Source organism: Bos grunniens, chromosome 2, assembly GCF_055505025.1.
Source record: "Bos grunniens cultivar Pamir isolate PY7600 chromosome 2, Bosgru_T2T1.0, whole genome shotgun sequence".
NCBI lineage: Eukaryota > Metazoa > Chordata > Mammalia > Artiodactyla > Bovidae > Bos > Bos grunniens.
This window is the reverse complement of record NC_141166.1, coordinates 120,074,474-120,089,905: the sequence shown is the minus strand read 5'-3', so window position 1 is coordinate 120,089,905 and position 15,432 is coordinate 120,074,474. Positions and strand designations below refer to the sequence as shown.

Sequence of the window (15,432 nt, the reverse complement as noted above, 5' to 3'; positions counted from 1 at the left end):
TTATTTCACTTAGTAAGCTATAACCTTGAAAAAGAATTTATGAAAGGAGAAGCATCCTCTAGATTTTCTTCCAGTTGTCTGATCTCTTATTCCCTGTGTACTTTGTTCATATTCCATTCTGCTGTCTCAAAAAACCTTTGCTTTATACACGAGTTAATTACTGTGTTCTGCATCTACTTATTGTCTTTCATGGATCACCTCCTCCCTATATATATTTTTTAGAAACTCTCTCTATAGACATATACACACATATGTGTGTATGCAAATAAATTGTAGATATGCATATGAAACATAGATTATATTACTGTGTATATTTATCATGTGTGTATGTATTGACTTCTCTTAAGGTTCTCTGACTTTATTGACTTTTGAGATTCAAAAGGCAGATTTTATACTAACTATCCCTGTTTGCTGATCATTCAATCCATTCTCACAGATATCTAACAATATGACTTTAAGAATAGGAGCTGAGAAAAATAGCCTTTTGGAGTGGAATAACTGGATTTTATGGAGGCCAACCAATGACACTAGTGGTTGCCAACCAGTGGAGGCCAGCCAGTGACACTGTTCAGTACTTTGATAGAATGAGCCAGCTAGACAGCAGAGGATAGCTTTGTCCCCACTAAGCTGTATATGATATGCAAATATGTATCTTCTGCTAAGGACAGTATGTCCAGGATGTCAGGCTTGGTTAAGTGAATTCCAGGAGTTGTTTTTTTGCATACCAGTGGAAAGCTTTTATAATCATGACTAAGTAAATAGATGTCAACAAAATAATCTGTTTGTTAAGATCTACTTGATAGGACTTTGTACAGTCATAGAGTTACATCACCATTACCAATATATGACTTTTCTAAGTATAACATCATTGTTTTCAACTTGTAACTTTGGTTTTCTTATTTTATGTGTTAGATACATAGAACAAGAAAGATCTCCTCGGGATAGAGGTTACTTTGATTCCAGCAGGTCAGACTATGAGCGTTCAAGGAGAGAACGTTCTTATGATAGTAGCATGGAGTCACGGTTAGTATTGCATATTTTAACTATAGAAACATACTTGTTTAAATTTTCTTTATGCATAATAATAGTCACAGCTAGCATTAAGTGGATGTTTTTAGGTGCCAGGCTTTCTAATAAGGACTTAATGTGAATTAGCTTCTTATTGCAGTAAATATATACCTTTTATAGATGAAGAAAATGAAGCTTAGAGAAGTTAAGTCATTTGTTCATGTTTTAAAAGTGTGTCAGTGACAAGTCCTCGTCTGTCTGACTCTAGGTCTCAAGCTTTTATTCATTATACTGTGCTATATGAGGAATTGGCTTATATGAGTTTCAGAGATTGTTTACTGAATGAAAGTCATTTATGATATTGAATGATCTTAATTTACATAATGGCAGAGGGACATTGAGAATGAAGTTACCATTTTTTAAGTATAAATTATTCTTACTTGAGTCTTAGAGAACTTGACTGCCCACTTTATTAGTCATCTGGTTTCCAAAACTTGCCTAGCATGTACTTTTGTTCACATAGTTCTATATCCTTTTTGATGTCTCTCTCATATCATCTATTCCATGACTACCTAGACTATACCACACTAGAATTTTAATCTGATTTCTCCATGGTTTGGAACCAAGTACATTATTTGATATCTGCAGCCAAAATTTCCTTTTCACTGCTTACTTTCTAACATGTAACCTGTCTGTATAAACGTCAGATTAAATTAACCTCCAAAAGACAGGTTTATCTGCTGTCACCTTAATGACACTTTAATAAGAGCAGCTGCTACCACCATAATTGGTGAGCTAGGCATTCTCAGACCTTCTCAAATGCTGTCAAAACTCCTATATACTAGGTACTGTACCTCACAATTTACATATAAGGAAGTGGGTTAGAACTGATTATTACCTCAGGTTGCTGTTATCTGTCTAGTAGATAATGAAACTGAGATTTGAGCTCAATTCTGACTCCAGAGCCTATGTTTATATCCGTCCCTGACTGTATTACTTCACTATAATTCCTTGTCTAGTCCAGTGTTTGTATACAAAGTTTGATTTGATCCACACACACTGTGAAGTAAGCACATTGTTTATTATGTAGACTATAAAGGCTAACAGTAGAAAAACACTTGAGAAATATTTCTGTTTAGACTGAGAAGACTATTACTTCTGCACTCTGAAGGAGAAACACTATAAGTGTATAAGGACACAATTTTACCAGCCAACAAGCAGTTTTACCTGGTGTTTCTCAGAAGAATCATAACCAGTGTCAGTAAATTCCTTCTGTAGCTATTCTCTACAGAGAATAGATATAAAATGAGTTGCTTTTTCCTGTAGATGTAAAATGTTCAACTCAGTTACAAAGCAGTGGCTAGAGTTCAGAGCACCTGCCTTTGACTAATTGGGGTTTTTATTTGGAACCACTTTCCCGCTACCACTGTTCACATTGTGTTGGTAGGTACAGGCTGTGTCTTCATGGGGCGGTCACTCAGGTCTCTGTGCTTCAGTTGGAAAACAGTTTGTCCACAGCTACCTGGGTAGGTGACTAGAAGCACTCTTTTCCATGTATTAAGACATATTATTTCAAACATACCCTCTAGATTTAGGTAAAATCTACTAAGTGCTTTCCTGGTAGTACAGTGATAGTTATTCATATAACTCGTGGTCACACAAAGCATGAACAGAATAATCTGAGCTTCTAGGCAGATGTATGTAGCAAGCAGCCAAGTGGACAAACTCTCACTGGGGAAAGAGAGCAGACAGCAAAGATTCATTCTTTCTTGCTATTTCTTGATAGTTTGAAAATATTATATAATCATTTTACAAAGGGTAGCACCTGCATTAGTAGGGAAGAGTTTTTGTGGCTAGAAAATGGTTTATTTTTTCACATTGTCTAAAATAATCAGAAGGTTCTGATATTTTGAGATTTATAATAAATTGCCAGTCCTATCAGGAAACAATTTCAAATTACAATTTATGATAACAGTCTCACTCCTAAATTGCTATTATTGGAGGTTAACTCTGGTTTCTCCTTTATGCAACTTATCACATACATCACAGGCCAATTTGTCTTTGGAAAATACTATTTTCATGTTACTATCCCACTCAAATTATTAATGATTTCTTATCACTTGCAGGATAAAAAAACTTAGTCTGTTGCTTGTCTTTTAAGATTTCATATTCTGAGTCGAACTCATCTTTCCAACTGCTGTTATACATTATTCTTTATTGTTTCGACTTATTCTGGCCTAAATAACCTTGCTCCATTTTTTAGTAGTTCTTCTGTCTTCTACTAGTTGCAGAATGCCATCCTCCCTCCCCTCCCCACCCCCCACCCCCTCACCACCTTGCCCGCAATGTAAATCCTCTCGAGCCTTGATGACCTAGTTTAAGTTACATTTTCTCTGTGAGGCACTACCAAACCCCTTTTCCTTATCTGAATCTGTGGCCCCCAAATGGTCTCACTCATTTGGTATGCAGTTCATTTAAGAATGTATTTTGTGTCATCTTTTCTCCATCAAAAACATGTATTACAGAAGTAGAGACCGAGAGAAACGCAGAGAAAGAGATGTGGATCGGAAGAGGTCCCGGAAATCACCATCTCCTGGGAGAAGAAGCCCAGAACCATCGGTAACCCAGAGTTCCTCTGCTCAGGATGAACCTACTGCAAAGAAGAAGAAAGAGGAGCTGGATCCTCTTCTTACTCGCACTGGTGGAGCGTATATTCCTCCTGCAAAACTCAGAATGATGCAGGAACAGATTACAGATAAAAACAGGCATGTCAATACCACTAAGTATATAAGGCGGTGACACTCTCACTGAAAAAAGTCATCTATGTTCCAATTAACCTTGACTGTTGAGAATTTACATGCAGAGTCCATAATGATAGAGACCTCAAATTATACTTCTTTCCTTCCTGCCTTCAGAAGCTCCACTGGAGCTCTGCTTAATATTTTCCCGGACAGCAGCTCTTAACGTCTTTACTTTCTGCATGAATAAGTGGAAAAGTCTGAGGAAAGGTCACTTATCTTTTTTTTTTTTTTTTTCTTTTACTGTTTTCAAACCATTCCTTTTGTAGTTGTATGCTTATTAGTGGTGTCCATTTTTCATTGATAATCAAGAGTACTATTTTAGAACTAAAATGGATCTTTCTAATTATACCAAACCAGGAGTCGGCAAACTTTTTCTATAAAAGGACAGATAGTAACTATTTTAGGCTTTGTGCATTATCCTGTCTGTTGTAGCTACTCCCCTTCACCATTATAGGGCTTCCCAGGTGGCACAGTGGTAAAGAATCCACCTGCCAGTGCAGGAGATGTAAGAGACGTGGGTTCAGCCCCTGGGTCGGGAAGATTTCCTGGAGGAGGAAAGGGCAACCCACTCTAGTATTCTTGTCTGGGAAATGCTAAGGACAGAGGAGCCTGGCCGGCTACAGTTCATGGGATCTCAAAGAGCTGGACGTAACTTGAGGATGCGTGCTTCACTATTTTATTGGATATAGCCATAGATAAAACATGCACACAAATGAGAATGGCTGTGTTCCAATAAAGCTTTATTTGCAAAAACAGGCTGTAGGCTAAATTTGGCTCTTGGGTGTAGTTTGTCAGCCCTTGTACTAACCTGTGAAGCAGTTGACAGTTTTCTCTTTTCCCTACTTTTTTTAGACCATAACATCTTACAGTTTTTTGCCACACTGAGGCAAATAATCAAAATTCATATGTGACCATTCTCTCTAAGTACCTTTCCTTCCCTTTTCAAAATAATTGAAATGATGAGAAACTATGTAGAAAAGTGCAGCTGTTTTCAAGGCCTTTTTCTCTAGTGAAGTGAGATAATAACCAGGAAAACTATGGCCTAAGATTGAAATGATCACTCAGTTGCCAGGTAGTCAAGAAAAAGATTGGGATAGAAGGTAGGTATACTTCTAAGAAAAACAATTCCAGCTGAGTCAAGAAGGTCTTCTACATCTTTGTTGTGTATTTTCATGGCAACTTGAGAGTACTTGAGAACCTTATATAAATGAAATATAAATTTGTTGTAAGAATTAGCTTGAGGTAGAAATGTCATTTTTATAAAATAAGTTATAAATATTTGAAATAAAGTATAAAAATTTATGAGCTAGAAGGGGACGTTTAAATGACATTAAAACACTAAGTTTTTCTTTATGTTTCATAGACTAGCACTTGGTAGTGATGCCTGCAGTGTTATGTAGAGAAGGGATTTGAAAGTTGCTTGTGTGGGTTTTGGGAGCTTCATGATCATGCAGGCATGCTGCTGTTATAGCAGGCAGTAGTGGAAGTATTAGTGAAAAATATGTACTGTCTCTGACCCCATTCAAAGCAATCCTAACTGTCAAAGATTGAAAGCATTGTCATTAATCTCTGAGTCTTTTTAATGCGGGCAGAATCCATAATATATGCAATTTTAAGTAGATTCTTAGAAGATAATTTTATATACAGTTGAACTCTGCCTATAGGCTATAAAGGAAACAGAAGTGTAGTCTTTCCTCAGCAGATACTAAATCAGGTTAATTGTAGGTTTCCTAATTAAGAAGTACAGTTGTACTTGATTATTGTCTGTTGACCAAAGTTTAATGGAAGAGTTTGTGATTATGTATCAGCAGTATCTTGTTGATCAGGCTAGTTGTTAATCTATAAAGCTTACTACTCTGTATAGTAACATACCAAAGGGTTGGATTGAGGGCAGGAAGAGTTCCACCTCAGATGCAGGCAGAAAGGGAATGTGCAATCTATAGAGAATTTAGAAACAGTGATGAAATTAACTGCCGTCTGCTTTTTATCTTCAGTGTTTGCTGATGACAGTGTCGGTGATAAAATGCGGTTTCTTACCAGTATAGACAGCTCTCACCACCACCTCCTTGATATACCTGGTATAGCACTCTAAAACAGGAGTTCTTTTTTTTTTTTATTTCATTAAAGTATTTGGGAACTTCCTTGTAGTTCAGTTGGTAAAGAGTCTGCCTGCAATGCAGGAGATCTAGGTTTGATTGCTGGGTTGGGAAGATCCCCTGGAAAAGAAAATGGCAACCCACTCCAGTATTCTTGCCTGGAGAATTCCATGGACAGAGGAGCCTGGCAGCCTACAGACATGGGGTCGTAAGAGTCGGACACAATTTAACGACTACACCACCACCACCATAGTTAATTTATAATATTGTGTTAGTTTCAGGTATATAGCAAAGTGACCCAGTTACATATTCTTTTTCAGATTCTTTTATTTATTATAAGATATTGAATATAGTTCCCTGTGCTACAAAGTAAATTCTTGTTGTTTATGTGTATCAGTTAATCCCATAATCTTAATTTATCCCTCCCTTGCCTTCCACTTGGTAACCATAGATGTTTTCTGTGTCTGTGAATGTTTCTCTTGTAGATAAGTTTATTTGTATTATTTTTTTATATTTCATGTGTAAGCGATAGAATATTTGTCTTTCTCTGACTTACTTCACTTAGTATAATAATCTCTTGGTTCATGCGTGTTGCTGCAAATGGCAGTATTCCGTTCTTTTTTATGGATGAGTAATATTCCATGGTGTAGACATACTACATCTTTTTTATATGTTCATCTGTTGATGGACACTTAGGTTGCTTCCATGTCTTAACTATTGTGTTAATAAATAGTGCCACTGTGAACATTGGGGTGCATGTATCTTTTCAAATTAGAGTTTTTGTCTTTTCTGGAGGTATGTCTAGAAGTAGGTTTGCTGGATCATATTGTAATTCTATTTAAGGAACCGCCATACTGTTCGTTATAGTGGCTGCTCAAGTTTACATTCCCATCAACAGTCAGTCAGTCAGTCAGTCAATTTAGTTGCTCAGTCGTGTCCAACTCTTGGCGACCCCATGAATCGCAGCACGCCAGGCCTCCCTCTCCATCAACTCCTGGAGTTTACCCAAACTCATGTCCATCGAGTCGGTGATGCCATCCAGCCATCTCATCCTCTGTCGTCCCCTTCTCCTCCTGCCCCCAATCCCTCCCAGCATCAGGGTCCTTTCCAATGAGTCAACTCTTCGTATGAGGTGGCCAAAGTATTGGAGTTTCAGCTTCAGCATCAGTCCTTCCAATGAACACCCAGGACTGGTCTCCTTTAGGATGGACTGGTTGGATCTCTTTGCAGTCCAAGGGACTCTCAAGAGTCTTCTCCAGCACTACAGTTCAAAAGCATCAATTCTTCGGGGCTCAGCTTTCTTCACAGTCCAACTCCCACATCCATGCATGACCACTGGAAAAACCATAGCCTTGACTAGATAGACCTTTGTTGGCAAAGTAATGTCTCTGCTTTTGAATATGCTATCTAGGTTGGTCATAACTTCCTTCGTCTTTTAATTTCATGGCTGCAGTCACCATCTGCAGTGATTTTGGAGCCCAAAAAGATAAAGTCTGCCACTGTTTCCACTGTTTCCCCATCTATTTTCCATGAAGTGATGGGACCAGATGCCATGATTTTAGTTTTCTGAATGTTGAGCTTTAAGCCAACTTTTTCCCTCTCCTCTTTCACTTTCATCAAGAGGCTCTTTAGTTCCTCTTCACTTTCTGCCATAAGGGTGGTGTCATCTACATATCTGAGGTTATTGATATTTCTCCTGGCAATTTTGATTCCAGCTTGTGCTTCTTCCAGCCCAGCGTTTCTCATGATGTATTCTGCATATAAGTTAAATAAGCAGGGTGACAATCTACAGCCTTGACGCACTCCTTTTCCTATTTGGAACCAGTCGTCGTTCCATGTCCTATTCTAACTGTTGCTTCCAGACCTGCATATAGGTTTCTCAAGAGGCAGGTCAGGTGGTCTGGTATTCCCATCTCTTTCAGAATTTTCCACAGTTTATTGTGATCCACACAGTCAAAGGCTTTGGCATAGTCAATCATCAACAGTGTAGGAAAGTTCAAAACAGGGAATCTTAACCTATAGACTTTCAAGAGGTCATTGGATAAAATTCAGGCAGTCCATGAATGTGAATTGGAAATAATTGCATCTATTAAAATTGATGTAGTTTAACATTTCTATCAGGAATGTAGGCAGCAGACCATAGTATTAACAGACTGTTTGTTACAAATACCTCAAAATACCGTTTATGCTACTTGAATTAAAGAAGCTATTATGCCTACTACCAGTTCTTGCTATATAATGTGTTAAGAAGCACATAGACTATCAAACTTTTGTTGATTTCATCCTTTGAAAGCTCTATTTCAATATGATTGGTATCCTTTGTTATCCTATATATTTTTACACATTATTCTAAGAAGTTCATCACCTTCACCAGACTGCCAGAGAAATATAAGGAAAGGTTGAGACTTTTTGCACCTGAAATCATATTCCACAGAGAAATAATTATAAAAACTGTAGAATTTGAGCTTTAAAAGACCTTAGATAGTACCAAGTTCAACCTAAAGAAACCCATTTAGACTAAATAATTTACCTATGCTCGAAGTTAAAAAAAAAAACAGTGTAGCCATCTAGCATTCAGCTAATAAGCCTGTGGGACTACTGCTTAAATATACAGATGTTCTTTAATATACTTAGTACAGTCTTTCAGTTCCATGATTTTGTATGACTTTCCCTTTTTCTATGATTAATACTATTTCTTTATGGTTTAACACTTAATTTTTTTCTTCTGTCATGCTTTTATGAGAAGGAACATAATACCAAATTTCCTTTTTACAGCTTATATTTAGGTATTATATATTGTAATTTAAATAAAAAATAGTTGCTTTTACTTTAAAACATTTCTTTTAAAGGCAAGTTTAGTAAATTAAGTGTTATAAAATAAGCATGTACTGAATCTAACTAATAAATGTTATAAATTGCAATATATATGGACTGGAGAAGGAAATGGCAACCCACTCGAGTACTCTTGCCTGGAAAATTCCATGAATGGAGGAGCCTGGTAGGCCACAGTCCATGGGGTCGCAAAGAGTCAGACATGACTAAGCAACTTCACTTCCTTTCTTTTTATAGTTCCTTTTGGAGAAGGAAATGGCAACCCATTCATACTCTTGCCTGGAAAATTCCATGAATGGAGGAGCCTGGTGGGCTACAGTCTATGGGGTTGCAAAGAGTCGGACACGACCAAGCTACTAATACACACATATATGGACATAAGAACAATGTTATCCTTACACATCCTTGTATTATTTTATTATGTTATTAAAAGGAATTTGTAAATGAGTATAACATATATGGAGAATAAGATATGGTTTAGGTATAATTTCTGTATCCACGTGTTCATATATTTTATTGTTCTTTTGGGTCATTTTGTGAAAATTATTTCAGAAATAAAGGAACACTAAGTATTTTTTGTGTTCTTATAACCTCTTGTTGTAATTGTTGACTGAATTTTCATCTTTATTAAAATCAATTCTTTTTAGCTTGGCATATCAGAGGATGAGCTGGGAAGCCCTGAAGAAATCTATCAATGGCCTGATCAACAAAGTCAACATTTCCAATATCGGTATTATTATTCAAGAACTTCTTCAAGAAAATATAGTCAGAGGAAGGTAAGCATTGGCTGTTTTATTTGTAGTATTTCATAGCGCTTTTTCAATGGAAAGTAATATCTACATGAAAAGTAATCATTCATTTATTATGCTACTTCATTTCAAAGAAAATTTCAAGGAGTATTTAAAATGCAGTTGTTATAAATACGTAAGCTACTAACAAATAACTTAAACTCAACTATTAGAGCTTGTGTGGGGTTTTTACTGTTTGAGAAGCTTTGATGTCATATAATAATTTTGGCACAGTTATTTATTGACTGAATACTTCCAATAATTTAAACGCATGAATAAAAATAAATATTTAATTTCTTTATATATACGCAAAGTGCTCCTCACACCAGTTTAATTTCTAATGAAAGCAAAGTGGGAATGTGAAAGAAATGAGAAAGATAAGTAATAAATTTTAGAAAAGCAGAAGGGAATAACAACCATTTTCTGTGTGGTTTCTAAGTAGTTGTGATATTTTAACTCATCAGGAAATAGAAATATTCTATGTTCTATTTATTTTAAAATCTGAGGACTATTTTCCCATATGACCCAGATCATCAGTGCAAAACTTTGGGATATATATATATATATAAAGTAAGGTGTAGCACGTGGTGGGGGTCAGTAAGGTGACCGGGAGGCAGCCACGGGAAAGCACTCTCATTTTATTCAGAAAGCAGCAGACTCAAAAGTTACAAGAGTAATTTAAGATGTTACTGTTTATAAACTGAGTTATCTTTTTTCAGTTTCTACTCTAGTGATTCAGATGTCATACCTAAACCTGATAACGAGGTTTAGGTATGACAGATGATAGTTTTTCTGCCTTTTGACAATCAAATATTGTTTGTTATTACATTGCTAAAAATAACTCTTCAGTTAGCCCATTTTGTATCTCTCTTCTTATCAAATGTATACATTGATAGAAACATGTGCATTTCAAAATGAGTTAGAAGGTAGGACCTTTTATATTCCTGTCCTTGTTTTAGCATTATTTCTTCAGTGCTTTCTTTATCTCTCAGGAATATTGTTTTCACTTTTATTTTCATGAACAGTAGACTTAAGCCTGTCTTTTAGATGGAAACCACCCCAATTTGTCTTTCATCACAGAATTAATTTATATGAATTTCATATAAAATTTCATAGTGGAAATTTTACTTTAAGTCAAAGTTCAGTACTTTTGAAGCAGGTCTTTTCTCCCTTCACTTTTGATACTGTTAAGTGAATTAATATAAGAAGTTAAGAACTTAAATTCATGAATAGATGTAATGAACAGCAACTGGAAAAGAAGATTTATATTTAGAGAGAAAAAATTTTGAAAAAAGTTATATTAAATCTATTTTATATAAGTACAGATTGAAATTTTATTTCCTCAAAATCAGTTTTAATTTATTAGTAAGACAGTTTCTTCCTCTAGATAAAGGTAGTGAAATTTTAGTTCTGATTTAGCTCTTATGATGATTTACAGAGAAGTAATATAGCTGGAATCAAGATTGCTGGGAGAAATATCAATAACCTCAGAAATGCAGATGACACCACACTTATGGCAGAAAGTGAAGAGGAACTAAAAAGCCTCTTGATGAAAGTGAAAGAGGAGAGTGAAAAAGTTGGCTTAAATCTCAACATTCAGAAAACTAAGATCATGGCATCTGGCCCTATCACTTCATGGGAAATAGATCGGGAAACAGTGTCAGACTTTATTTTTTGGGGTTCCAAAATCACTGCAGATGGTGATTGCAGCCATGAAATTAAAAGACGAAGGAAAGTTATGACCGACCTAGATAGCATATTCAAAAGCAGAGACATTACTTTCGCAACAAAGGTCCGTCTAGTCAAGGCTATAGTTTTTCCAGTGGTCATGTATGGTATGTGAGAGTTGGACTGTGAAGAAAGCTGAGCGTGGAAGAATTGATGCTTTTGAACTATGGTGCTGGAGAAAACTCTTGAGAGTCCCTTGGACTGCAAGGAGATCCAACCAGTCCATCCTAAAGGAGATAAGTCCTGGGTGTTCTTTGCAAGGACTGATGCTGAGGCTGAAATTCCAATACTTTGGCCACATCATGCGAAGAGTTGACTCATTGGAAAGGACCCTGATGCTGGGAGGGATTGGGGGCAGGAGGAGAAGGGGACAGTAGAGGATGAGATGGCTGGATGGCATCACTGACTTGACACACATGAGTTTGGATGAACTCCGGGAGTTGGTGACAGACAGGGAGGCCTCGCGTGCTGCGATTCATGGGGTCGCAAAGAGTCGGACACGACTAAACAACTGAACTGAACTGAATATAGCTGGATTTTAGGTGAATTTTTTTCCTTCTAATGAAATCAGTGAGTATTGTTGACTCCTTTTCTTTTCTCTTTTAACCAGAGGCCTGCTATCCAGATCTGTTTTGCAAGCACAGAGTGCTTCTCCAATCTTCACCCATGTTTATGCAGCATTAGTGGCAATTATCAACTCGAAATTTCCACAAATTGGAGAGTTAATCCTCAAAAGATTAATTCTTAATTTTCGAAAAGGCTATCGGAGAAATGATAAGGTATATGTAATCGACTTGTAGGTAGACTGCTACAGATAACAGACTAATAAACCGTATCAACCATAGTAATTAAGAATCAACCTTAGTAAGCGATGTTGATTTCTGTTGTTCCAGAAATGTCATGTTTTCACATATACTAATTTTTATTTTATAACACATTAAAATTACCTTGCATGTTACATATTTTAAGTAGAGTGTGTAAGTAAACTGTAGACTCTATAGATAAATGAAAATTTGTTTTAGTTTATAGATTAACTGTCTCTAATTTCCCTTTCCAGCCACTTTGTCTGACAGCTTCAAAATTTGTGGCACATCTTATTAATCAAAATGTGGTAAGTAATCATTTTCAAAATTTGGTGCCATTCAGTGCCATTAGACCACAGGCTTGATGCCACTTCAGTGAGAACTTTGTTTTGACTTACAGTCCTTCAGAAAAGTATCTTGAATGATATTTTAATTTTAGAACTATAATAAATGCATTTTTAATGTAAAGAGGAACCCAGGACAAGTGTTAGTAAATTAATCAAACTCTTAATACTCTACGTGGTTACTTAACTGCATAGTTTTCCTTCAAAGACTATAATGTGTTTTTATTTTAAAAGGTACTATTTCTTCTCTTTTCCCTGTACCTAGTGTTCAAGAAAGCCTAACAGCTGATATTCTTTAAAAAATGCTGTTCCCCACAACTGCATATATATATGTATATTCATATGTATAACTACATGGTATATGTAAATACTCATATATTCTTAGGATCATTTTATAAAATATTGTGTACTAAATACTTTTAATCTGTTTTAAATGCAAAAATTTATCATTTTATTATTTAGTTTTTGTGTTTATTTTTTTATTTATCCACTGAGAGTTTTGATTTGTTATCTTAAGTTAGGTTATGTGTCAGTCGCTCACTACTGTCTGACTCTTTGCAATCCCATGGACTGTAGCCCCCCAGGCTCCTCTGTCCCTGGGATTCTCCAGGCAAGAATGTTGGAGTGGGTTGACATTCCATTCTCCAGGGGGAAGTAAAAGTCGCTCATCGTGTCTGACTCTTTGTGATCCTGTGGACTGTACAGTCCATGGAATTCTCCAGGCCAGAATACTGGAGTGGGTAGCCTTTCTCTTCTCCAGGGGATCTTCACAACCCAGGGATTGAACCCAGGTCTCCTGCATTGCAGGTGGATTCTTTACCAGCTGAGCCACATTTTAAAAATGAAAACAGTAAAATTGCTCTTGTCCATACTCACAGTTTTCCTTCAGATATGTATTATTTTTAAAAATTATATCTATAAATAAGAGGAAGAATTTTGAAGACAGACTTAATCTTATTTCTCTAACATTTAATAATATTTTAATTCTTTGCTACATGAAATTCTGGTACTCACTTTAAGAAACCTTTTAGATTTTAACCTAGTCATATTACAATGATAATTTTCTACTTAAGATCACAGAAACATAATTTTACATGTCTGTAAACCTAATTTCACAGACTATAACAGCACAGATATGTTTCACTTTTTGAATATATATTATACTTGGAGATATTTTTGGCATTCACATAAACCAGTTAAAATGATAAGTATTTTGCATCTTCCAAACTGCGGTACAGGGCAGTATTTTCTTGTCCCTAATGTAAGACTGTTCAATCTTGCCTGTCTTCCCAAAATAAATTCAATGTTTATTTTTGATATTGTGCTAGATATGAAGAGGATATTTTCCTAAGTTGTCTCTCCATCTCAAGTAAGAGTCTAGTTTTTAAAAGGCATATGTATGGTCTTTTAAACACGCTTCCTAAGTCCATTTTCTTTTACAGCAAAGCTTCTCGATATACTTTTATTCCCTCTCTACTTGGTGGTGTTTATAAAATTCTAAACTTTGACCATGGCCAGTGTAGAGTTTGATTTAAATAAAAATAGAAGTATTCAAAACTGTCATTGTATGCTATAAACTATAGAAAGAAATTTTCTGAGAAAACTAGTATTCATGTAATTTAAGAACTGTTTGCTAACAGAATTGCTGAGAGAATGAATTGCGAAATGGATATAGAGTTGTGATCATGGAGAAGGATATTATAAAAAGAATCATGTTACTTTTTTTCATATAGTAGTTATGAAAATATCTCAGATTAAAAATTAATAAATGACTTTAACTTCTATTTTGAGGTTAATTATGACATTTCTTAAAGATAATGTATCTTTCTATTATAGAGAGTATAAGAGGAATATTTCTGCTAGAGATAAATCATCTAGTTCTATCCAGTAGAACTAGATGTAGTAATCCAGTATCCAGTGTAGTAAATTAAGATTTTTGGAAAAATCATCAGGAAATTCTTTGCAGATGCATAACGGAAATGAAAGAAAAATTGTATCCCATATTTGGAGTATTTTTATGTACATTATGAAACTTTGCTCATCATATGTACAATACCATCACTGTAAAAACTAGACTTACTAATTTTTAAAATTACCATCAGTAGTAGATTAATACAGGTGAAAGCATTTTGTATGTCTTCTTTCTATTCAAGGCTCATGAAGTTTTATGCTTAGAAATGCTCACTTTGCTTCTGGAAAGACCAACAGATGACAGTGTTGAAGTAGCTATTGGTTTTCTTAAGGAATGTGGTCTCAAATTAACACAAGTGTCACCAAGAGGGATCAATGGTAAATATATATCCTTGGTTTGAGATTGAGCTTTAGTTTGAGTATTATTATATGTAGTGCTTTGTGTTTATTTTTATTTTCTTTGTGTTTAACTTTAGCTATATTTGAACGGCTTCGAAACATTCTCCATGAGTCTGAAATTGACAAAAGGGTTCAATATATGATTGAAGTGATGTTTGCTGTAAGGAAGGATGGATTCAAGGACCACCCTGTTATCCTAGAAGGACTTGATTTAGTGGAAGAAGATGATCAGTTCACCCATATGCTTCCTCTGGAAGACGACTATAATCCAGAAGATGTTCTTAGTAAGTCAGGGGTGGGCATTGGGAAGTGGCATACAAACAAATGTCAGTATCGAAAATAAACACTAACTTAACTTGTGTTTATTTATTTTTGAGATGTTTTCAAGATGGATCCTAATTTTATGGAGAATGAAGAGAAGTACAGAGCTATTAAGAAGGGTATGTAGAACTTTAAAAAATAATTTCCTTTTAAAAGAAGAAGTTTACTTAATTGTGTGATACTGATAGAATGGTATAGATCACTCTGACCCCTGCCTACTGGAATCTTTGCTCTGTGAAGCCATTCTCTTTTCACCGTTTGCTCGTGCATTATTTTTCTTTCTAGTGCTTATCCATGGTGGTGGTGTTGCTGTTGTTTAGTCTCTAAGTCATGTCAGAATCTTTTGCAACCCTAGGACTATAGCCCACCAGGGAAGTCCTACCCATGGTATTACTTTTAAA

General features: G+C 35.6%; 1 protein-coding gene across 7 annotated transcripts in view; it reads left to right on the top strand.

The window, feature by feature from the left end:
* The window catches only part of CWC22 (CWC22 spliceosome associated protein), a 63,953-nt gene that overhangs the window by 23,659 nt on the left and 24,862 nt on the right, over positions 1-15,432 (top strand). For all 7 annotated transcript variants that reach the window (XM_086361124.1, XM_086361074.1, XM_086361115.1 and 4 more), the window contains exons 4-11: positions 913-1,023; positions 3,534-3,773; positions 9,385-9,513; positions 11,864-12,032; positions 12,311-12,364; positions 14,554-14,689; positions 14,788-14,994; positions 15,088-15,150. In XM_086361124.1, the coding sequence (XP_086217250.1) occupies positions 913-1,023; positions 3,534-3,773; positions 9,385-9,513; positions 11,864-12,032; positions 12,311-12,364; positions 14,554-14,689; positions 14,788-14,994; positions 15,088-15,150 (1,109 nt within the window). The remainder of the gene's footprint in view (positions 1-912; positions 1,024-3,533; positions 3,774-9,384; positions 9,514-11,863; positions 12,033-12,310; positions 12,365-14,553; positions 14,690-14,787; positions 14,995-15,087; positions 15,151-15,432) is intronic.